The sequence below is a fragment of the Chamaea fasciata genome, unplaced genomic scaffold, assembly GCF_029207755.1.
Source record: "Chamaea fasciata isolate MVZ Bird 193981 ecotype frontalis unplaced genomic scaffold, bChaFas1.0.hap1 SCAF_2, whole genome shotgun sequence".
NCBI classification, from domain to species: domain Eukaryota; kingdom Metazoa; phylum Chordata; class Aves; order Passeriformes; family Sylviidae; genus Chamaea; species Chamaea fasciata.
In genome coordinates, this window is record NW_027094087.1 from 14637640 (window position 1) to 14661035 (window position 23396).

The 23396-nt window shown below is 40.0% G+C and overlaps 1 protein-coding gene across 8 annotated transcripts in view; it reads right to left on the reverse strand.

The window, feature by feature from the left end:
* Positions 1 to 23396, reverse strand: part of APP (amyloid beta precursor protein) — a 228305-nt gene that overhangs the window by 11739 nt on the left and 193170 nt on the right. For 3 of the 8 annotated variants that reach the window (XM_066208645.1, XM_066208622.1, XM_066208630.1), the window contains 3 exons: positions 19195 to 19416; positions 11862 to 11915; positions 2229 to 2330 (listed from right to left, as the gene is read on the reverse strand). In XM_066208645.1, coding sequence (XP_066064742.1) covers positions 2229 to 2330; positions 11862 to 11915; positions 19195 to 19416 — 378 coding nt within the window. Of the gene's footprint in view, positions 1 to 2228; positions 2331 to 7410; positions 9544 to 11861; positions 11916 to 19194; positions 19417 to 23396 lie in introns of those variants that run through there. The other 5 variants (XM_066208654.1, XM_066208629.1, XM_066208658.1 and 2 more) reach the window with 3 other exon arrangements.

Consider the following 23396-nt stretch of genomic DNA (forward strand, 5'->3'; position numbering starts at 1 on the left):
AATCCTGAAGAGCTGGCTCTAGCTTAGAGAGAATATATGGGTATTCATGGAGCTGGGTGTTTTCCTTCTTAGTACCAATGCACCCAACATTTGTATTTCTTGGAGGGAAAAACACTGCAGAAGAATGGTGTTTATGAGATGTTATGTCCTCCCTCTACTGAATATAATAAGAACAAACCAGTTCATATTCCTTGTTCATATTTATTTAAGCATTTTGTCACCCCCAACTCCTCTCTCCAAGGCTTAATTCTTAGAATCTTGGGCTGAACTTAAGTTTTGGTGAAAAAGAAAAACCTCTTTTAAAATTCTCAACACTACTGACTGTTCCTGTGCTCCACGGTCTTGCTGGACTCTCAATAATAATTCTTTAAGACTTCCATGTGTCAATGAGCTCCGCAGTCTAAAATAGAACTCAATCCAATTATTTTTTTATTTTTTAAATTGCCTTTGAACGTGCAACTTCTTTTTTTTTTATTAAGTGGTGATTTATTTTTGAATTATGAACCAGCAAGAATAGGTCTTCCCAAGAACTTCTCTGGACTATACAGACAACCCACTCTAAGGTTTTGATCTTCATTTCCATAGGAAACCATGCAAAGCAGAGAACAAGAATCATCTCCCATGCTATAAAGAATTTATGGTTATTTTCTTGAAGAGTCTGACTGCCCCATAAATTTTACCTTATTTTTTGCTAAGGAATCAAGCACTTCAACCTCTCAAATTTCTTTATGAAGTTCCTGATTTTTGATGTTACATCACAGTACTGACACAAATATATTATAACATTTATACCTGGGAGACCATTTTTAAATGCAAAAACTGTAAAGTACTTAAGGAATTGCAGTCTGAAAATAAACAATGATATTCTGTCAAAGAAATGCAGAAGGAAATGGAGCTGCAGGAAATAAAGCCCACATGGTACCTGAAAACAGGTTTAATTTTCCATCCTTCAAGCAGCTATGGCTAGTTTTCCAAATTAAGAATATAATTTACTCTTTAGTGCATCATCTCAAAGTACCCCCTGCACCTGCATCAATGGGAAATGAGGAAAAATACGTTGGAGACTGAAATGCTATGGTTTATGGCTTAAATATTTTTACAAAGGACTACCACCTATTTTAGCAAAACTGTATAACAGAAGTCCCACTTTTGTTAAAGACCACTGCACTCCTGACTGAGGCCCTGGACTGTAAATTGATTTGAGATAAGACGAAGGGACACTATTCTCAGGTCTGGTTTTGGAAGAATACTTTTGCAGGAGGATTAAGCCCAGCATCTTCAGGGGTGGAGGCTATAGACCCAGGCTTATCTACTGTCAGACTTATACAGATCCCTACACCAAAGGGAGGAGGAGCAGTTTCCTGTGTACGGCAAAAAAGCCTCTGTTCAGAGGCAGTGAACACCCATCCTCCACTGTGCAGAATGGCCCAGTTGCGGGGCATCCCACCTCTGGAATGCCACATCTACGGGACATTCACATGGGGCACAGATGAGGGGGTGTCATGGCGCATCGAAGGCCCTCCCCAATGGGGTCCCCAGACCCTGCACCAGAGCACTGCATGTGACACTACATGATGCAACAGATCCACAGTGTTACAAGTGTCAAACTGGCCCCCCTCAGGGAGGTACCTGTGTGTTTCCACCTGCACATATGTATATTAATCCATGGGATTCTATACCTTTTGGCAGGGGACCCTCACCACATAGAAGATCAGACAGAAGGGAACAATGAGACATCACTGGGACCCATGGAGGGGTGATATGCTTCAACTTCATCTGTCTCTGTCACTCTCCCTGTCCTCCCAACCCCCATTTCTCTTTTCTCTTTTCCCTTGTCTTTTCTTTTCCCTCTCTTTCTCTTTGCCCCTATTACTATTAAATAAAATACACAATTTTTTTGGTATCAACATCTAACCACTTTTGGGTTTAATCACATTTTGGGGATTATTTCAAACTTTCCGGTTTGTTCTATTTTATTCACAGAGAGTTAGTTCTCTTTGCTCCTCTGTGATTAGAGCAGATCGCAACAAAGGAGAACATGTATCTGCCTGCAGGAAGCTCGACCTGTCAACCCCTCCCGTCTTTTTGGTTTTAGCATTAAAAGCGAAGGGGGAAGACTACAGCAGTGGAATACCAGTGCAGTAGCTGGGGGGAAAGGGCTTTCCTGGGACTTGTTTTACTGCCCTTGGCTGCAGCAGTTGAAGAGGCAGCTGCTCCCAGTTGCTCACCATTGTCCACGGCCACACTCGCTGCCCTCGTAGATACCCTGGCTCTTGGGTTTTTTCTCACCCGAGATTCAGGTGGTTGAGAGTCTTTTGCCCTCTGATAGCCTGAGCCAGACATAAGAACAAAACAGAGTCTTCAAGGTCTTGTTTTTCAATATTTCTGGTGTTGTTTATGACTTCATATCTCACAATGCTCTCTGTGCCCAGCCAGAGTCTGTTCAGCAGTTGGGACATGAGATGACTCCCCTCATGGTGGGATGTCGTAGCTTTCTTATACAGATAATTACATATTTCTTATTTACAATTATGTGCCAATACCTATCACCTCTACTAAAGGGGTCATCTCTACTCTGACCCAATTTCCTTGAACTACTTTGTGCCACCATCACAGCAGGAGATGGAGGCCAAGGGAGCAGAAGGAGAACACAGGGCACTGCCCTAAATCCTTCATCTTGTCTCCATTTACCTCCATTCTAAGAATCCCAAAACTACAAAATTTTCCACCCGGAGATAAACTACACTACTCTCTGTCACACCTTTGTGACTTGTAATTCCTCTCTCAATGTTGGAAGTTTTTCCCACGGACTACAGTCAAAGACTGTGTCTTCCTGGGCTCAGTGCCAGGGTCTACTAAAACCCCCCTGCACAGATTCTAGACCCCCGTGTACAGATCTCAAACCCTCTTGCTCGGGTCCCAGACCTCTCTGCCAAGGTCTGTGGCCTTCCAGGGCACCCAACAGAATGCCCTGGAGTCCAACACCTGGCAAAAGCACTGCATGAAAATTCCTCCAACGTAAACGCCTGAAGAACTGCACAACTTGGCTGCTACAGCTGGCAAATCCACTGAAGATATAAGTATTAGAACATACCCACACATAAAAATCAGTGAAGAATCTGCTTGTCTATTGCTGAGGGATGTCCTACCTCCCAAAAACTCTTAGAGGTCACTGGAAGAGTTAGGAATCACATGGGAAACAGTGATTCTGCTTGGAGTGAATCTGGATTTCCAAAAAGCTTTTGAGAAGGTCCTTGATCAAAGCTCTGGCAGAAGCTAAGATGCCAAGGATTAGAAGGGAAAGTCCTACATGACTTTTCATAACTGACTAAGAGAAAGGCAAAGAAGTGTAAATACACACCTTTTTTTCACAATGGAGGAACATTACCAGTGGGCCCCATAAGGATCTGTGCTGTGCAGTTTGCTAAATGATCTGGATAAGAGAGTGAATAGTGACGTGACCAAGTTTACTGACAAAAAACAAACAAACAAAAAAAAAAAAAAAAACAAAAAAAAAAAAAGAAAGAGGATAGTCAAAGTAAAACTGCAAACTGCAAAGAACTGCAGAAGGATCTTACAAATTCTAAGAGCACAATAAAAGGGAAATGATATTCAGTGTTGATATAATGCAAAGTGATGCTTGTGGGGATACACAGTCCTAACTATACATATAGTTATAAAGACTCTAATTTAGCTCTGTTCCATCCAGGACAGAGACCTTGCAGTCACAGTGGGTAACTCTGTGTGCACTTGGCTCAGTAGCAGTCAAAAAGGCAAAGAGAAAGGAGTAATTATGAGAAAATAGAAAGCATTACACACTGTATAAATGATGCATCCTCATTTTAAATCTGCCTATAGGTTCTGGTCACCTCACACAAAGGCAGAAGAACTACAAAAGATGTAATGCAGGGAGAAACAGATGATCACAGGTATGGAATAGTTTCTGTACACAAAGGACTGAAATTGTGAGTTTTCAGACTGGAAGAGGCAAAGGAGGTGAAACAACAGAGTGCATGACTGTGAATGACAAGGGGCAAGTCTACAGGAAATGGTCATTCATTATTTCTCCTAAGAAATGAAAAGGAACACAAGAAAGTGTGTGTACGTATATATACAATTCAATACAATGCAAAATTGGACTGTGGAACTCACTGGCACAAATCACAAGGATGCTCAAAATACAAATGAACATATGCAAAGAAGAAAGGTTCCTTCAGGGTTACTAAACACAACGGTGAAAATACAGTATTCAGTTCTGGAACCGATCAAATGCTAGCTGCCAAATGCTCAATGGATATGCTGGAGTGTAAGGCAGAGGTGAAGTTTGTCCTTATGCTGTTCGTACCACTGCTGGAGGTAGGAAAATGGACATGAGAACTTCTGTTCTTGGGGTCTGGCCACTTTTATTGAAAGCAAAGCTGCAACAGCTGAATTTGTGTGTCTTTGTCAGCTTCTTTTCAATAGTCAAATGCCACAGGCAGGAGTTACAGCAGCATTTCAGAGGCAGAACAGGTCAAGTCAATAGGTACCAGAGGGTGATAAGTTCACCAGTAGTCTCAGCTGCTGGAAAATGCAGGCTTCAGATTCCCTAGAGCAACATTAATTTGGTTCCCTTGTCACCTCCCATTCCAATCAAATAGTAGCATGGGAGCCACGCTTTCAGCATGTAGCAGGTTAAACCACAGGTTTTTGCCTTGAGATCAGGAAGAAATTTTTTGGTTTGTGCCAAGTGACCAAGGCCCCACAAAAATGCCATGGAATCTCAACACAAGGTAGGATTTGATACTAGGAAGTTCATGATGTTAATACTTACTGAAACTTCTTTTTTGGCAACTTGCATCAGAAAAAGGTCAGGAACAGAGAAACCTTTCTTTCTAGCTGTTGCACTAACAAACGCGATAGCAACTTTTTCCTTCCTTCTACCTCCCATACAAGTGAGGAAAAAGACTTCAGCTAGGGTAAACAGTTGGTCTTCTGCAAATAACTAATTATATAGTAAGGAGAAGAATGACATTGCACTGGTGTGAGCTCGATATTTTCTGAGCTTGAGAAGAGCTAGCTCTTCTCAAAGGAAACTTTTCAACAGTTTTTCCCAAAACAACCTTGTGTAAACAATATTCCTTTCCCATAACAACAGGTGTTGTTTGCTGTTTCTGTTCCTTAGCCAATGGGAGAAGTATCAGTCCTATGGACCAATAACGTGCCTTTTAGTGCAGCATGTTATAAAAGGGCTGAATGAATTGTAAATAAAGCCTTCTAACTTCTACTGCCTTCTGACTGGAGTCCCAAGCATCTTTATTTCGTGTCCCATTGCAACACATTGGAATCAATTAAATACCTGGTATGAGATAAAAATATAAATGGGGTTACATGCGCTTTTCCACAATGTTATAGAATTTAGACTTTTTGTTGAAGAGATTCTCTTTATTACCAGTTCATTCACTTTACTGTCCTGGTGACCACACATTTAGACTTGCATGCTAAAATCAAAGATATACTTTTCAAGGGTAGTAACTGAAGAAGGAAAAACTTCATGCTCTTTCTAAAACTTTGATCAGAGCTGAGATGCCAGCAGTCAAGGGATTCTTAATGCTTCTTTACTCTTACACTAAAGACAAGCACACAAAGAACAGTTCTCTCTCTGACGAGAACTTTAATCCTGGCCTGGGAAAAAGTGATATTTTTTCACTACCAATTCTAAAATACACAACCCAAATGCCAATATACAAGATGAAAAGTGAGAGCAACAGCCTCATTGCAAATTCACAAATCCTGATAATTGCTACCAGTTTTCTTGTGAATTACATACATCTTTAGGGAGCTGCTTTCCTAATCACTTCAATTTAAAAATGCTTCAATTCAGCTGGCAAATACATTAATTTAGAGCTCCTTAGAAAAATTGAAAAAAACTATTTTGTTATAAAAACCATGGGCTTAAAAGCTTCTAGTGAAATTCAACAAAATGAGGTAACTATGATGGACTTTTTATTGATATTACTTTTAATTAGCAGTATTAACTGCTTTTATATATACATGTGTACACACGCATGTGTGCACTTATTTTCCCTTGCCCTAAAGGGAAAAAAAAAATCATATGGAGTGAAAAACTACTCATATGAAATAAAAACCATGTAGCTGCATTGGGAAACTCTTTCTATTAACATTGATGAGCTTCTGTGTTTGTGTAAATATATATTTATGCTTTCAGAAGACTAAAAAAAAGAGGTTGCAGTGAATCCCACCAAGGATATAATTAGGTGCACACTATCTACCATACTGCTTGCAATTACTTTATCTACTGGTTACATAAACAGCTAGAAAGGTTTTGTGATATTGTTTTGCACAGATCTAAGACAGCGTTAGCTGTGCCTGAGATTATATCTAGAGTTAAAAATTAAATCTCCAAGTGAAGCACAGTTGAAACAACTACGCCTGGGTGGTCTCTACACAGAGAAAACCGAAGTAGCAGTTTGGGTGACTGCAGTATTGACTGCATTCAGCTCCATGTCCATGTGCTTAAGCCATAGCAAGAACAAGAAAAGAGGAAAAGGGTTTTTTCAATCATGAGTGGCAAACAGCTTTATTTGGGTTAAGCTTCATCGAAGATAAAAAGGGTGGAAAGGTAGGAATGTAGCCTTTGAACAACCCCCCAGGGGAAGGAGCTGCCTGTTCTAACTAGAAGTTCAACTATTACTTCCATATGACTCTGATTTTGTGCAGGTCATTTAATTTTGAAATGAAAGAAGAATGAATATTGTAAACTCATAAAGATGAAAATGAAGACTATATACTGTTGCATACAGGTAAAGATAAAAGAAAAGCCTTATAAAATTGTGGTTTAAGGCCTGCTACTTTGGCTAAGTGCAGTTAGCCTGTTAATTCCCATGAGAAAGAATCAGAGGAATGAGAATCAGTTTGTGTAACAACCTATTCTAGTAGAGAAAGATAAGTTGCACCTGTAATAACAAAAGCTTTGTCCCACAAGAATCCACAAAGGAAAATGTAAACACCTGTGGAAAGAGAAAGTCTTAGCGCACACACACAGAGGCATCTTCTAACCAATGGAGTGAGAGGCAAAAAAGTTACTAGCCAATTAGAGTCAAACACCAGGTCTTTGAAAACTGTATAAATATGAGCTTTATGAATAAAAAATTGGTTTTCCTGCATAAAGAAGGTTGAGTCACGTCTGCTTGTTACTGCAATATGCTCTTTTTTGTAAAGAAAAATATCTTAGAGGGATATGTATTTTTAAGACTGCGTGGAACTAAAACTTTCTGGTCTCTCCTAAGATGTCAGAGAACTGCTGGTTCACTTTTACTTCATGGATGACTATGGGGCTCTCAAATTGAAGACAGCAGAAAATAAGTGCAATAAAGCGTTATATTTTTTACAAAATAATCTCATTGGAACAGAGTAAAAAATAATCATTTCTCAGAATACATGTGTGTACAAATGAATAATCAAAACAAGTAAAATCTGGTTTGTTAATCTGGCATGTCAAACTAGATGCTGTGCATACACACCAATAACTGCATTCACAGTTAGCAACAATCTCATTTATAAAATAAACCAAAACAACCTAATGGAAAAAAATTATTAATGATTTTTATATGGTAGCTGCAGACAGTTTAAAGCAACTGCATTGAACTAACATCACAAACAGGAAAAAAAATGCTGGCAGTTACTGGCAAGAAAATAATAAATAATTAACTAAGCTAAGCTGCTCTATGCCCACACCTCATAGAGACTGCAGCATATGGGCTAATGATTCCACGGAACAGCCATTAGGCTTACAGAGCCTCTGCATGAGGAAAAAAAACCCCTCAGTATTATGTAATGGAATAAAGATAGACATGTCATGATTTATTAGCGGAAGGACCAAAGACACAGAAGCAGCTTTATGTGCAATGTTTCATCAAAATGGTTAAATGTTTGCAAAAATGATCAACTGATAAAGAGCTGGAATAACGCAGAAAAACACCATCAAGTCCAAACTATACTACATGGAAGAAAGTAACATACTTAATAGCATAAAATCCTTGTATTGTGAATTACGGGCATCCTGTAAGTGATGTATTTACAGCTGTGAGTACCTACTTAAAACTGCAACTCTGCAACAGATGAAAACATGATCTCCCCTGAACAGAGCATTTGTTGTTTATCACCTTGAAGTACAGAAAATATGCTAATACTAAGCAAAGTTCCTTCTGATGGCACATTTTCTAATCTTCACTCAATTTCCACAGATCAGACCTGCTGAATTAAGGTAAGTAAAATGAGCTTTCTCATGAGCATCAAGAGATGTTTTTATACGCATTTTTATGTGTATATGTCTCTATATGTACATGCACACACAAAGAAAAAGTTACTAATAAACAGATACCCAAAATTCAGTTGCAAGAAATTAAGTGTTCATCGTGACAAAGTGACTGCTGGAAAACAGGAGAGAAGGAAACACTCCTGTATAAGTTGTTACGGTGAGGTTATCAAGGAAAGAGGTACTCATTCTATCTGAAGTTCTTCCTATGGAAGGCTGGACTGGAGCCTTCTAACATCTAATATCTCCCTGAAATAAAACAGTTTATAAATAGCAACAAACATGCCATAAATCTATTATAGTTTTGTGATGTATTAAAAAAAAAGCTCACTGATGACTACTTAGTACTTCTAGATATTTTTCTTTCCTTTGACCTTTTGCCATCACATTTACTTCCTTTTTAGGGAGGAGATGATAAGAAACAGTTTTAGACATAATTCTTTTTTTGTTTGCCCATTTGTGAAATAGACAGGGGAAGGACAGTAAGTTAAGGCACTAGAGTCCTTTTCTAATGCCCATGTGAATTACATAGTTGTTTTATCCATACTAGAAAATGGGGTTAATCCAGACAATATTCTTTCCCTAGGACTGATGGAGAACAGATTCCAATCCAAGCTTTAACTGCAGACAGCCAAGGTGGAGAACAACAGAGGTGGCGGGTTAGACAACCGGCATGAATTTCAGCAAATGCTTTAAACTTGGTCTTTACTCATAAACTTTTCTACTCTATGGACTGGACAACTTCTTACTTTTTCTGACTTGACTCACAGACTTCATTTTTTGAAAGAGAATAATGTGGTGAAGGAAAAAGATCCTAGGTATCACAAATACTACTACCACCTAAATACTTGTTGAACCAGATGATCGTTGAGGCCCCCTTTCAACCCAGTATTCTATGAGTCTGTGACTCTGTGCTGTGACCAAAGATGACCTGCATGATTTTAAACTGCCTGTAAAAAAAACATACTGATCACTATAAGAATGTTGTGTGAGCAAGAAGTAAATAAAATGGAAAAGAGAAAAAATGACACACGTTTGCATCTTTGTGTTAGTCCTTTCAGAGCTCATTTTCTTCAAGAAATTCAAACAGTGACAAAACATTCATTTGTTCTTCTTCAGGCTTAGAGTGTTGCCGGCTGATATGACACCAAATTTTCATCCTGAAGAAGCAGGTCACTTGAGCCAAGAAAGTAGACTGGAAAGTCAGGCCCACAGAAAGTGCAAACCTTTCAGGAAACCAACAAGAAGCTGGGCAATTAAAAAGTCACAAGCAGCTGGATGCATTAATCTGTAGGTCTTTCATTAATACTTTTTCACTCTAGAATAATCTACTATTTTTTTAGATTTTTTCTTCGATAATAGCCCCAAACTGTAAAAACAGACTATTCCAAAAGGACAGTTACTGTACAAAAAGTTTTTTTTTGAACCTCTAATATAGGAATTTCATTTTCAATGAGCAAGTAAAGTAAAACAGTTTTAAAGCACACACTTTTAAACTATCAGAATCCCTTCTGTACTTCACAGTTTAAATAAGCATCAATTTGCTTTCCTCTATTCGTAGTTCATGAAGATATTCAGATTGGAAAAATTTCTCTGTTAAAATGAAATTTTGTTACACATAAACTGCTTTTGAAGGATGATGAAAAACCACATGGACATTTATAGACAGAATCTGTATCAGTAAGAAAATTTGAAAAGACATATCAGATTTTTTCTAAATCTGTAAATGGTGATTAAAGACATAGGAAAGTTAAGCACTACTTTTGGACTTTAGCAGAACACTGAGGAAATATCCCATGTGATTTTCACAATGGAAGTTACAGCATCTGCCATCTGCTAAATCCATAATGATCTGATGCTGAAATATTTTTTACCTGTCCTTAGTAGTCTATCGCACACATTCACCAAGATGACTCATGACTTATTGTCATTAGGCCTATAGACTTTAGTACTACTTGTATCACCACAACCAACAAAGTGCTCTAATGCAGTCGACTAAAGCAGTTTCACTCTGAAACCAGAATGGCAGTGAGAGAAAATCCTTTCTCTAGAAAAGGGACACTAAGGTTTTCTGAGACATGTGTCTATATGTGAGGGAACAAACCAAGGAAGGAATAACCTGCAGTAATAAATATGGGCCTCATGACAGGAAATTTTTCAAGAGGAATGAAATTAAAATTGTAAATATTCATAGATTTTAATACTATAGGAAAATTGTTAGACTGAATTATTATCACAAAATTTGGATTAAACCATATGCAAGTTTCATATGTGATATTTCTACAGCTCCTGGGGAAGAGGGTAGATAATACAGTACTGGAGGGATTTTTCCCTGACTCCAAGATTTTTGGCATTGTAGCTCTGTACCAGCTTCCAGGCTCTCTTCATGGACTGAATTTAGACTCAGAACACAAGTTAAGATGTCAGACTCCTAAAACAGCACTAGGAGCACACTACCTGGTCCGTTCTGACACATATCCCAATTGTTGCAACATATAAACTTATTTTACCTCCCACTGTAGCAATTTCTGTAGTTGCTAAACATGGGTGAATAAAGATTTACAAACAGTAGGAAGGTGCTGTCCATGATGCTATCTAATGGACGTTTGGAAGACAAGATGAAGTGAAAAAGGATACAGATTGATCAGTTTAATCTGATCTGAAGGAAGAAAACACAATAATGATGTGACACTGAAATAATCCTGACCCTAAAATATATTCTCACTACATTCAAGAGTCAGATAGTGGCCTCTTCTGAAATAAAAAGCTGTTTCCTCTCAATGGCTTTAAGTTTCAGATTCTGAACAAAAAACAGAGGAAAAACAACCCCAAATGCAAAAAAAAAAAAAAAAAAAAGTATGAAAAGCTAAAATGATTTTTCCTTTTGGAAACTGGAATTGTCCCATTTTAACTTTTCCAAACATTTGCAGCCTGACTCAACCTAGTGATCTGCTGTTGTTCTGAAATCAATACAAAGACAGAGGTACCTACAGAGGAGAAACCAAGCACCCTGCTCTGTCCTAGAATGGAATGAATAGCTGTGTCCTGAAGGAAACCAGAGAGATAACACTGATTTTTAGGTATTTGGAGGTAAGCAAGATAAGCACCACAGCAAAAAGTATCAAGGTCCCCTGCAGTTCTGAAGCAGTATGCATTAATTCTTTATTAGCCCTGCTCACTCTACATAAAGGATTTGACATTTCTATTATACATTCCCAAATAAGAAGTAGCGTCTGTACAAACGGGTACCAAGTTTACCATCTCCTGCACTTGCCAAAGTGCTATTTCTGGAAGGGATGAGACCTTTTAATACAAACCAGTTCTGGGTCTGGGACCCACTCGCGCTGCAAGCATACATTCCAAACTCCCTCAACACGGACAGCACTCACACGGGGAGTGAGGGAATGATGCTTCCACCATTCATGGAATAGCATAAATTTTGTGAGAGGGGTACACCAAAGCAAAGGTAAATAAATTCAGTTCCAGCAGACCACATGCATGCCATAACAATACAGGTTAGGTAAAAGCCATGCAAGTCATATACCTGGTCGTGTGGTGAGTCCTCTGTCTGCAGCTGGGCGGGCATCAACAGGCTCAACTAGGCATGTGCAGAAAAGAAACAAAAGAGCAAACAAAAATAAACAAAATCCCCCAGAATTACAAAGCCAAGGGCTCTTCTGTTGGGACACTGCAGTAGAGACATACTGCATCAACAGTTAGCTAAGCAACAACCAGAAAATATCTGCCCTCAGTTAATCCTGAAAGTAGATGGAAGGGATGGGTAAGACTTCACAACGAAAGCTTCAGAGTTGAGGCATCATTTTTACATCATATTCTGGTTACTGCTTCAGGTCAGAAACCATTAAGACTAAAGAATTTCTATCAATAGAACAAAACCATTTTCATTACATGCAAATTTTTCCTGATTGTCTGATCAGAACTGGCAGCCAGAATGGACATGAGCTCTTGCAGCTGCTCAGTATTGACTTCAATGCTTCCTGAAACCCTCCTTTTTCCTTTCAACAGGGATTCTTAATAGCACCAGCTATAACATTTAAAAAAGTAAAGTGCATTTTGAAAATACAATCAATATTCCTATATGTTCTGATTTGTTAACGGCATATTCCAGTTTTTGGAAGGGAAACAAAGAAGAAACACAAATTTCTACTCAAATGTGTGTCATATACGCTTTTACTAGACTCTTTCATTACCCTACTAAGGCTTTAATAGCTGAAACCTAAATTGGTGGAGCTCACTGGCACTAACAGAAAAACAGGATTTGCAAAACATAGAGCTATTTGAGTCACTGCTAGCAGCCTCAGTAAGTTCAAACATAATGTTTACATAATGTTTACTAAAAGATTCAGATTTTTACCCCTCTTTTTTGTTTTTTTCTCTCTTTTGGTCCAATTGCATTCCTATCCTTATCTATCTAAACTTAAATTCAGAAATGAAGTGTTACATTGTTCCTTAGAATTCAGAAGTTTTAACATATATTATTATTCATTTCAATTTCTGGATTTGGGTATGAGCCTTTATCAGTGGTAAGTGAGGTGCAGTAACACAGGAAATCTGACAGACCCACAGTTTTCAATCAAAAAGAGTTGCTCATCAGAAAGTCACACAAACCTGATGATACTGTTGATTTGAGCAATGGAACTGCCCATCTTCCCAGGAAGTCTGTGTCACTGGCTTAGTGTTCCTGTGGGTTTGACAACCTGCCATGCTTGTGAGAGCCTAAGTGGCTCCCATGTCCTTTGCACACAGGAGATGACTGTATGAGCTTTTGCCTCTGAATAAAACCCAGTAAGTCAGCTTTAGAGTAGCTGCAGATTAAAAGCATATCACCACATCTGATTCACTTGTGTCTCCAGAAAGGCAGACTTTCACAGAGCTTGCTGGTCTGGTGCTGCAGAGGCATTTTCCTTCACAGCAGTTCAGAGTGACACTAGCATACCATGTAATTGTTTTCCTTACATAGCTCTACACAAAAGAGTTATTTCCATCCTTAACTAAAAACCACAGTTTTGAGTATTTTCCTATTTATGTCTTCTGTGAGGTTTTTCAATATGGCCAGCACCAACCTTCAGGTGGGTCAGCAATAATTTTCACTGGCAAGGACCCAAGTGAAGAAACAACAACGACCAAAACATTACTCAAACTGCTCTTAGAGACCCCTCCTCTGTTACCCTGGCCCTTGCATCCTCCCTAGAAGACTTTTTTTTCCCCTCCTCTCTGTAATCCTACATAGCACTCACCTATGGAGAACTGAGAAGCCTGTGCATAGCAACAGAAATGTGAGTAGGTGAAGGGGAAAAGGGTGAAAGAAGTTTCTGCTGTACAGTAGCATGGACCTGACCGCAGAATAATGCAGTATTTGTGACTGGGTGAAAGTATTAGTAATGGATAATTCTTGTCATCTGTAATTTTGGAAGCCCTTTACAGGGGGAAAAAGCTGGACCACTGGCACATTCCATAACTGATACAGACGTGAAAACACCTGGTCAAAGTCACAAACCAGCTTCAGAGCAAAAACTGGAGGCAAATGATAAGAGCCAAGAGTTTTTCAAAGCAGATTGTGATGTCAGGCAACATGATACAAAGAAATGCTGGTTTCTGGAGAACCCTGAGCTACCACCTTTTGAATTTCAGTTGGAATTTAAAACCTTCTTGCTCTGCCCCAGTACTGATATATGCACAAACAGCAGTTAACTCTGAAAATATTGTCCGTGGGTTTTCTCAGTGCTTGCCCTCATATCCTGGTTTTGCATTAAATTGATTTTAGTGAGGAGGAAAAGCATTAGCACTGTTAACAGCTTCCTCTGTGCCTGGCAAAATGAATAGCTGGCTGGCTCTGGGGATTGACACAGTTCTAAGCCAATTAGAGAAGCTGGGAACACCTCTATGATAACATATTCAAGAACAAAAAACTGCAAGAAGTTCACTTCTTTTTCCTGCTTTTGAAGAGGTGGCCACCTTGGCATGGCTGCCAAGATTCTATTGGGCCCCAGCACAGTCCAGCTGCCAAGATCCCACTGGAGGGGACCATCCCGGCACCACTGAGCCAGATGGCTGCTGCCATCTTGGCCTGGCCAGCGATAGACTTGTGTGCCGGTCTGCTTCTAACCTGCCACACTGCAAACAAAGGGACCAAAATGGCAGAAGCTTTTCTTTTTTCGCTGTCCTGCATGAAGAAAGTTGCGGAGTGACAGCTGATGCGACCTGTGCAGTGCTGGGGAGATCACCTGACCAACAGAGAGAAAAGCACAGTGAGCATTTCCCCTGATTTGTGGAGCCTGGATAAGATCTACTTTTCAGCGTTGCAGAACTCCACTTGAGAACAGATGAACCTACAGATACCAATCTTCTCCTGAGTCAGAGAAAAGGGAAAGAGGGGACGTGAGGAGAACAACATGGCAATACCAGGTTGGTTCAGAAGGGGGAAGGGGAGGAGGAGATGCTCTGAGCATCGGAGCTGAAAATCCTCTGCAAGCCATGAGGACTATAATACAACAGTTTCCCTGTAATTCATGAAGTGTATGGGGGGACATAGCATTCACCCACAGCCCATGAGAACTGGAGAATGTAGATGTTGAAAAGCTGTGATCTGACTTGAACAGAGAGAACTTTTGCTTTCAGAGATAGAAGAAGAGGACACTTCGCTCTTATCCTAGAACAGCTCATCCTTAAAAACTGTACCCTATAAGCTGAAATGGCCCACAAAAGCCATTGTGGGAAGACTGCAAGATTCGGGAGGGATTTCATGATGCAAACAGTGTTTTTCCAGGCAGACTGTTAGCTGTGAAAATTGGAACCATGCTGGAAGAGTTCACAGGGAGCTGCTTCCCACGGGAAAGACTCCATGGCATAGCAGGGGAGACTCCTCTCCCTGAGTGCACTTAAGAAAGATTCCCTTTAGAAGTAATAAACTGACTGAGAATCCCAGGTTTTGTCTCTTTCTGTTGTTGGTGGGAAGGAAAGGGGCTGGGTGGAGGAAGGTGTTCTAAAGGTTTATTTTAGTTCTTATCATTCTTCTTTTACTTCTTTTAATAGTTTTCTTAGACCTTTTAAAATTTTGAGCCTGCCTTGCCTAAACTATTTTCTCCTAATCCTTATCTCAACCCCATGAGCCTTATTTTAACTTATTTTTTTTCCTCCTCCTCTGCTCAATTATAGCAGAGGAAGTTGAGTAGTTGATTTTTGTGAGCACACTGGTGTTTGGCCAGTAGTCAACCCGCTACACCTCATCACAACAACTAATGAAGGAGGGAGAAATTGAAGCCTACAGCAGCATTTAACAATAATCAAAACTCAAATATGTACTATGTGTTATTATAAAAAGTGCATTCATTTTGATGCTCCAGAATTATATTTCTCTTTATTATACCTTCATGTGCACAGAAACAAGACTGAAAATGCATTGTCCAAATAGACTCATCAAACTAAACTGGTACATTTTTATTTACACTGACTACTCAGGCTTCATAGAGGCCACACATTCCCACCTCTACCTAATACTAATACATCTCAGAAGAGCAAAAGAGAATGTGTTAACTTCTCTTCACAAAAGTAGAAGAAAAGTACATAAAAAACTGGTACAAACCAGCAGGTGAGGAGTGCTATGTCATGCTCACCTATCAAGAACATGGTTGAAGTGAGGAACTGAACAAATCATAAGGATAACACAGTGCATTTACAGGAATCTCACTTTAGATAAATACTAGATATAGACATTTAGGCTCCCTATAGCCTGCAAGCTAAAACACAAAGGGTTAAACCACCAAACCCAGTTAGTCACTGGCAAAATTCCCAGAGGGCTTGGCAGTGTTATAGCTTCACAGCCGTTGGGGGTTTGTTGGGAGTCACCTCTGAAGGTGCATTTTGCATTGCTGAAATACAGTTTCCTGACATTTTTCATGGTGCCTCTCTAAGGTTCTCAGAAAGTGCTTTCTTTAACCTAATTTGTGTTGCAGCATGCTGGACATCTATACAGTATATTACCTGCTGTTTTGGATTAACTTCTGTTTACATTTCCAGGGAAACTACCGAGGGGAAAACAAGTGAGAATACACTTGCAGAAAGTACTGAGTTTTGCTAGACTTTCAAAGTCCATTTATTTTTAGACTGTTTTTCACTTACTTGTTAGTAAAAGTAATTCTAGGAAAATAAACTATTTGCATAAAACCTGTTCTTTAAAACATGCAGTTTACATCGGGAAAATTTCAAATGAAGTTATGAAACCTTAAGATTGCATGGCACCATACCAATTCAATACATTATTAATATCTCTGGGTGAAACCTGGAATTAGATCGTGGCCATGGAAGGAAACAGGCATGGAAACTAAGAACAACAAATTTTAGGGGGGAGGATTATGGTATTTTAACTATCAGTTCACGAGAGGGGAAAAAAAAAGAGGAGGTGAAAATTAGATCAATTGTTATCAATTTCTTGCCACTTCCAAACCATATTATAAGAAGACAGAAACATATTTTTGGAAGCAAGGTAGACAAAGCCTGAAGTAAGACCACTATCAAAGAAGAAAACAGGCATGGGAAGTGAAGACAAATGGCACAAACAGTCCTGGGATTCTGGCACAACAAGGTGGGAGACAAACACAAAGGAAAAAAATAAAGCTGTGAAATTCCCTTTTGATGCTGTGGGCAAAGGTATAGAAACTGTCTCTAAAGAAAGAAGGTACTCTTGGCATGATCATATTGAGAACATTGTGGTTTGGGTAGAGGACAGAGAAGTATAAGGAGAAACAGGAAGGAGAGGTCGAAGAGTTAAAGTCACCGAATGATTTCCACTTCTAACTGCATACTTGAACAATGATAATTGTTGGCCTAACTGAACTGACTGCTACAGTAAGTTCATGACAAATACAATACTACCCTGGTATAAAAAACCAAAACTAAACCCCAACAACTTGAAGGCATGAGAAAATAAGTGCTGCAGCAAATCACATACTGCATTAAAACACAGAAGTCTAATAATTAAGTGCAATATTCCAGTCAGAAGAGTTTTTGTTTCTTATCTGCTGCCATACATTTGAAAAGAAGAACCATGCTGAGTATAGTTGCCTGTGGGAATTCAATGTCACTTTGAAATACCTTTCATTATTAGATTCTGAGCTTAGACAGGTTTCTGAAGGAAAAACATCCTTGTGTGATTAAACTATGGGTATGTCTGGGAGCACCTGTCTACCTAATAATTTCTAAACCTGGTGACTGAAATCAATATATTTTGAAAGCTAAGAGGACAGACATCAAAAATAATTAATCTCCACTATGTTTTATGAAAGCAGGCAACAGATATAGAAACTGATGCCCTGGATGCCTCAGCTACGGAAAAAACTGGAGCTGCAGTTGAAAATTCCTGCAGGACAGACATGAGCCAGACTGTGTCCTGCTACTGGCAGACAGCCTTGATACGTGCGCTAGGGTTAGAACAACCTGGAGCTCCTTCCCCAGGAAAATGAGGTTCAGCCTGTCAACAATCTGTACCCCTTGCTAGTGCCTGATGTGCTCCAGCCAGCTGCTCTCACTGCCTGGCATGCCACCTGGCTGTAAGCGCCCTTCAGACACAGCCGGAGTCCTTGTCACCATCTCCTGCCTTCTGGTTCTTCCTGCTGGCTGGTCTGTTGAGTTTGCTCTGGCTCTGCTCTTTTACTTGGTCCTTAACTTGCAGTGCTGACTCCCTGGTCCTCTTGATTTTAGCCCTACTCCTGACCAGCCTCTTCTCTTCCCCTCAGATCTGCTAAATATCTGCCTCACTGATCTTTGTCCAGGTCTTTTTCTTTGCCTGATCCTAGGCTTCTCCGACTCCTTGGGTCAAACTTTGATTGCAAAACTATTTATGATTCCACTGATTTCACCTGGCAACACCACCAGACCTGGCAAATCCACGTCCCACACACCAGTTGCTCATAGTCACTCACATACCATACTGAAATGAGACTAACTGTGTAAGGATGATCTCAGAACTCATTCTAAGAGCAGGTACAGCCTAAGCCAGTGGTTTCAAAAGACTTGAGGAGGATGTTAATGTCTGTGCAGTTCAGCTACAAATCACAGATTTGCCTGAGAAGTTCTGCAGTTCCAGGCTCTGTGTGTACTGTGGCTTTGCAGTATCAAACTTTCACTGATATGATTAACTTAGCACTAGTAAAAGTGCAGTTGAACAAAGGAAAACAAAGGCAAGAGGAGGAACTTGAATGACATGACTGAAGTCCTTCAGGTTTCTGATTTATTTGCTCCAGCACCTAAGTGAACTACTAATTCCAGACTCTACATGGATTATTCAAGTAGCATGCAGTCACTTCAATGAAGTAGTCCATGAACAACATAAAATACTCCTCAGGAAAACCTTTTTCACTAGCCAAGTTGTATTGGTATGCCTGTAGGAACATTTCTGCAGTACATTCCAGGTAACCAGTGTATGGAGTGTAACTAACATTATCTGTCTGCTGGGATTATGCTGGAACTGTAATCATTTTCATGCCAGCAAATAAAATGCTCTACCTTAAATAAAACACTCATTTCATCGTGGCACAAATTTAACAACTTATCCCCCTTCAGTCATTGTCATGTATCTTATAAAACTGTTACTCAATCTCCTAGAATTTATTATTGTTTGTTTCTGAAGGCAAGTAAGCTCAACTCTGAAATTTATTGTGTGTCTAAATTACAGATTTTAGTCAGGACTTTCTATTCCATCAGAGAGACAACTGACACAGCAGACCATTTCCAAATGTACATTTCAGAACCTCTATCCCACTTACTTATAAGAAAAATATTAATTTTCAGGGAACAATATGAAGAGAAACCACAAAGCTTAGCTCAGAATGTTCTGTGGTTTCTCGCCCTATTGTACTTACCTTCATTTTCAGTATTGGCTGGAACAGAATCAACTCCAAAGGGATGCCATGGCTGAAGGTCATCTAGGCTGAAGTCTCCATCCACTGGAAGAAGTTCAACTGTAGTCTTTGTTTCCGTCAATGAAGGCATAAGAGCATCATTTCCATAGCTGATTCTGGGTTCGCTGATCATATTGGCCAAAACATCATCAGAGTAGTTTTGTTCTTTCTGAAGTAATTCATCTGCAAGGAAATTTCAATGCAGAAATTATCTGAAAGAGCCAGCATATCTAAGGACCTATTTTCAATGCTATTCAAGTAAGAATTCGCTGTTGTGAGATTCTTTTTTCTTATGATAAATAAAAACATTAATAGACAAACAGACAAAACCCCATGATAAGCACTGCAGATAAGGCATTTTTTTGAAACATCAACCAGAACTGCTCAGTGCTGTTTCCTACCCACATTTCCACCACATAACAAATCACAGGTCTGTGCTATACACATTTCATTGGCTCTTCCAAACCTCTTTGAAAGGAAGCATAAAACAATTCCCTTCAACTCAACATGCTGCTGTAAGTCAACTGGTGAGAGATCCACAGAAAGGAATGTCTTTGTAATTTCTCCTTCCTCTTAAATGCTTACTGCCAAAGCTCATCACAACTCTTAAAACCTCAATTTCCACAGCAGTCAGTGTACTAAATAGGGTTTACTATAACACATCAAATCTGAAGAAACATTTGATTTTTTTAACATATATAACTTCATCATAACATTGAAGTAGTTCTTTGCTACACAGTATTATCTACGCTGTGGAGTTTTTTTCCTTGATGCAAGGTGAGAACAATCAAAGCATTTTTCAGTTCCATCAAGTGTATAGGACAGACTGTTCAACTCCACGTTAAAAATAAGCTCAGAGGTTGTGTGTGCTTCATTACACTCCTACTCCCTTCTCACATCAAAGTTCCTCTACTCTCAGTGCAGAAAAGACATGGACTTGTTGGAGTGAGTCCAGAGGGCCACAGAGTTGATCAGAAGGCTGAAGTACCTCTGCTATGAAGACAGGTTGAGACACCTGGGGCTGTTCAGCCTAGAGAAGAGAAGAGAAAGGTCCTCGAAGACCTTACTGCAGCCTTTCAATACTTTGAGGGGGCCTATAAGAAAGAAGGGCCAAACTTGTTATCAGGGCTTTTTGTGACAGGACGCAGGGTGATGGTTTTAAACTGAAAGAGAGTAAATTTATGTAAGATATAAGAAAGATTTTTTACAAGGAGGGTGGTGGTAGATGCCCTGTACCTGGCAGCATTCAAGGCCAGGCTGGACAGAGCTCTGACCAAGCTGATCTAGTTAAAGATGTCCTTGCTCATTGTAGAAAGGGCTGGACTAGATGATCTTTAAAGGCTCCTTCCAACCGAAACTATTTTACAATTCCGTTCTTGATCCCTCCTGCTTCACTGACATCTGTTTCTGTGGGAAAAGCATACTATTTGCAAGTATTTTGAGGAAACTTGCTGCACAAGAGCACATTCAAGTAAGTAATTGCAATGCAGACTAATAACTGCTAATAAGGTACCAATAGTGAGCAGGTGCCACAGAGCTAAATAGTTCTTAACAGGAGACTGTAAAAGAGTGCAAGTGAGCACATAAGAACATACATGGCAGCTGGTGATACAACAGCTTTTATTAAGACTGTGTTCTCTGCACTTCATTAAGGATCCCCTGACTGTCACTACTTCACACCCACATCTCTACCATGTAGCAAGTCAGGGACATGAATCACCACTCTGCTGCTAAACCCTTTATGCTACTCCATAAGGGGCTCACTCATTTCCTAGTAATATCAGTGATGAAGGGCATCTAATTTTCTATACACACCACAGCTTTAGACACCTCAGCAAAATCTTTTGAATGTTATGTTTCTCCCAGCTTTACACCATGAAGCTTCATACCATAGAAGTACAATGCAACCATGCAGCACCCTCAGTAACGACCCTTACCACCTCATGAGCATTAGAGGTGACACTGCTTCAGTGCCTCTGTCAACAATGATGCAGTAGGGCTCTGCTCTGTAATACATCTCTCAAAGGCCACCTTGAGATAGCTGATGAAATTCTCTGCCATCCTGTAACACTAAATTCAGAACATTAGAAATAAACAAAATGTTGCAACCTCAGCTCTGGGGCAAACATGGGTTCTGAATCTTGTAAAATAAGGTTTTAAAATAAATTTTCCAGTTTACACAGTAATTACTTGAGCAGATGGTAAGACTAATGTGAATACAAGATTTAATTCTATGATTTAATTTGTCCATCAGAATGATTTATTAGGACAGTATATAAAGTCTGTGTCAGTCACACTGAATTGGTTTTCTTTTCATGTTAATTTACTGAAACCAGTACTATTTTATGACACCTACTAAATCTTCAGCATAGAAGTTAAATCTGATTTTGTCTCACAACTGAACTTAACACTACTCCTTTTCCAAATTAAACCACCTCCTTTTATCAGAAAAGAGACAGGTGAAGCATCTTGATATTCTGAGCAGACACTGTCACATGACATAATAATTTTCATTAGATAGGAGTGAAGGGACTTTACAAAAAAGAGTTGGATTTTAGTGGCCTGAGGGAGAAGTCTGGTGTCCATGTGCCTTGCAGGGAGCCACAGATGACAGCAGCGGAGAACACTAACCTCAGGTCATCACGGACCACATGAGAGAGTGTTACAGGACTGAGCATCTTTGTAACCACAGACCTTTCAAAACCTGGGCACTGGAAAGGTTTTGGGGCAGAGTTTCCCTTCTCCTGCTGTTCTCCCCATCCCCAGAGGATGGTGTGGGGCAACTTTTGAGACCTGGAGCTCAGGCAGCAGTGACAGCGGATGGTGCTGGCAAAGCCGTGCCCCAGCCACTCCTTTGCCCCCATTGTTAGGGCAGGACCTATCCTGTCCAACTCCTGTCCATACTCTGCTGCCAACTCTCTCAGTGTCACCTGCAGACAGCTCCTGCCCTTGGAAAGGGACAAATGGTGCACAGAGGGGAAGGAAGGACCTGAGCTCTGGCAGTGGAGGAGCAGCACCAGGACTCGTACAGCACTCAGGAGAGGCCACAGCACAGGCATGGCTGGGCCTGTCAGGCTGACAGAGAGGGGCTCCAAACTCCCATCATGACAACATCATTATATCCAGATTTCTGAGGGCTGAGAGTGATCATGCACAAAGTCTCTCTCAAGACTACCCAAGCAGGAGCATATCATTGCCAGTTCTGTCTTTTTTCCACTCAGCTGTGGCACACAGCATGGAGAGAAACTGACCTGCACAATAGCTCAAGTGGGGCAGATTCTACAACCAGCAGATTATGATCACATCCATTTTATAAGCGGGAAACAATGGCCACATGAGTCAAGCCCATCTGACAGGATGAATCAGACACTGAATGACAGTGAGAAATTGGAATTGCCTGACATAGAAACGGCTGGAATCCATCACCCGGAGGCAGCTGTGTCTGCATCAAGTAAATGATTCGCAAACAATTGCTTTAATTGTTGAACTGTTAAAAAAAAATTGCCTTAGGATTTCCAGTTACTGATACTACTGGCAAAGTCAAAGATCAATTTTTCAGGGCTGACTTTCTTCCTAGTATCAATGGCTACTTGAACCATCAGTTATGCTAATGGAAAGCCATACATCATTCACCGACACAGTACTCCTCCATCTGCAGCTGCCAACTCAACTCCCCACAGTGCAAAGAAATCCCTAAATAAGCAGGGAGTACAGACACAGCTAGAGGCTAGGATGTGCATTCAAGACTGGTTCCGGGGTTTTATTTGTATTGTGAATATCTCATTATTAGGTGCTGAAAACATAGAGATCCTAAGTTGCTCCTCAAAATTTCATCTCACATCAAACCAACAGGACAAAAACTCTAAGAATCTTCCTACAGTAAGTGTTTTCGCTTGGCTCATTAACTCCTTGTAGCATTCCGCTTAGTCTTGCCATTGAGAAAAATAAAGAGGATGGCAAATCTTTCTGTCCCTCTGAGAGAATGTGCTCAAAAGCAACCATGACCTTGGGAAAAGACCACACTCAGCTAGGACCTGAGACCTCCCACCAGCTCTGGATTTGGTGTGAGGACATGCAATTGCTGCTTCTCCTCCAGATACCCAAATTCTCCTTCAGGCACCTAAACCTTTTCTTTCTCAGGATGACAGACACACTCATTCCTA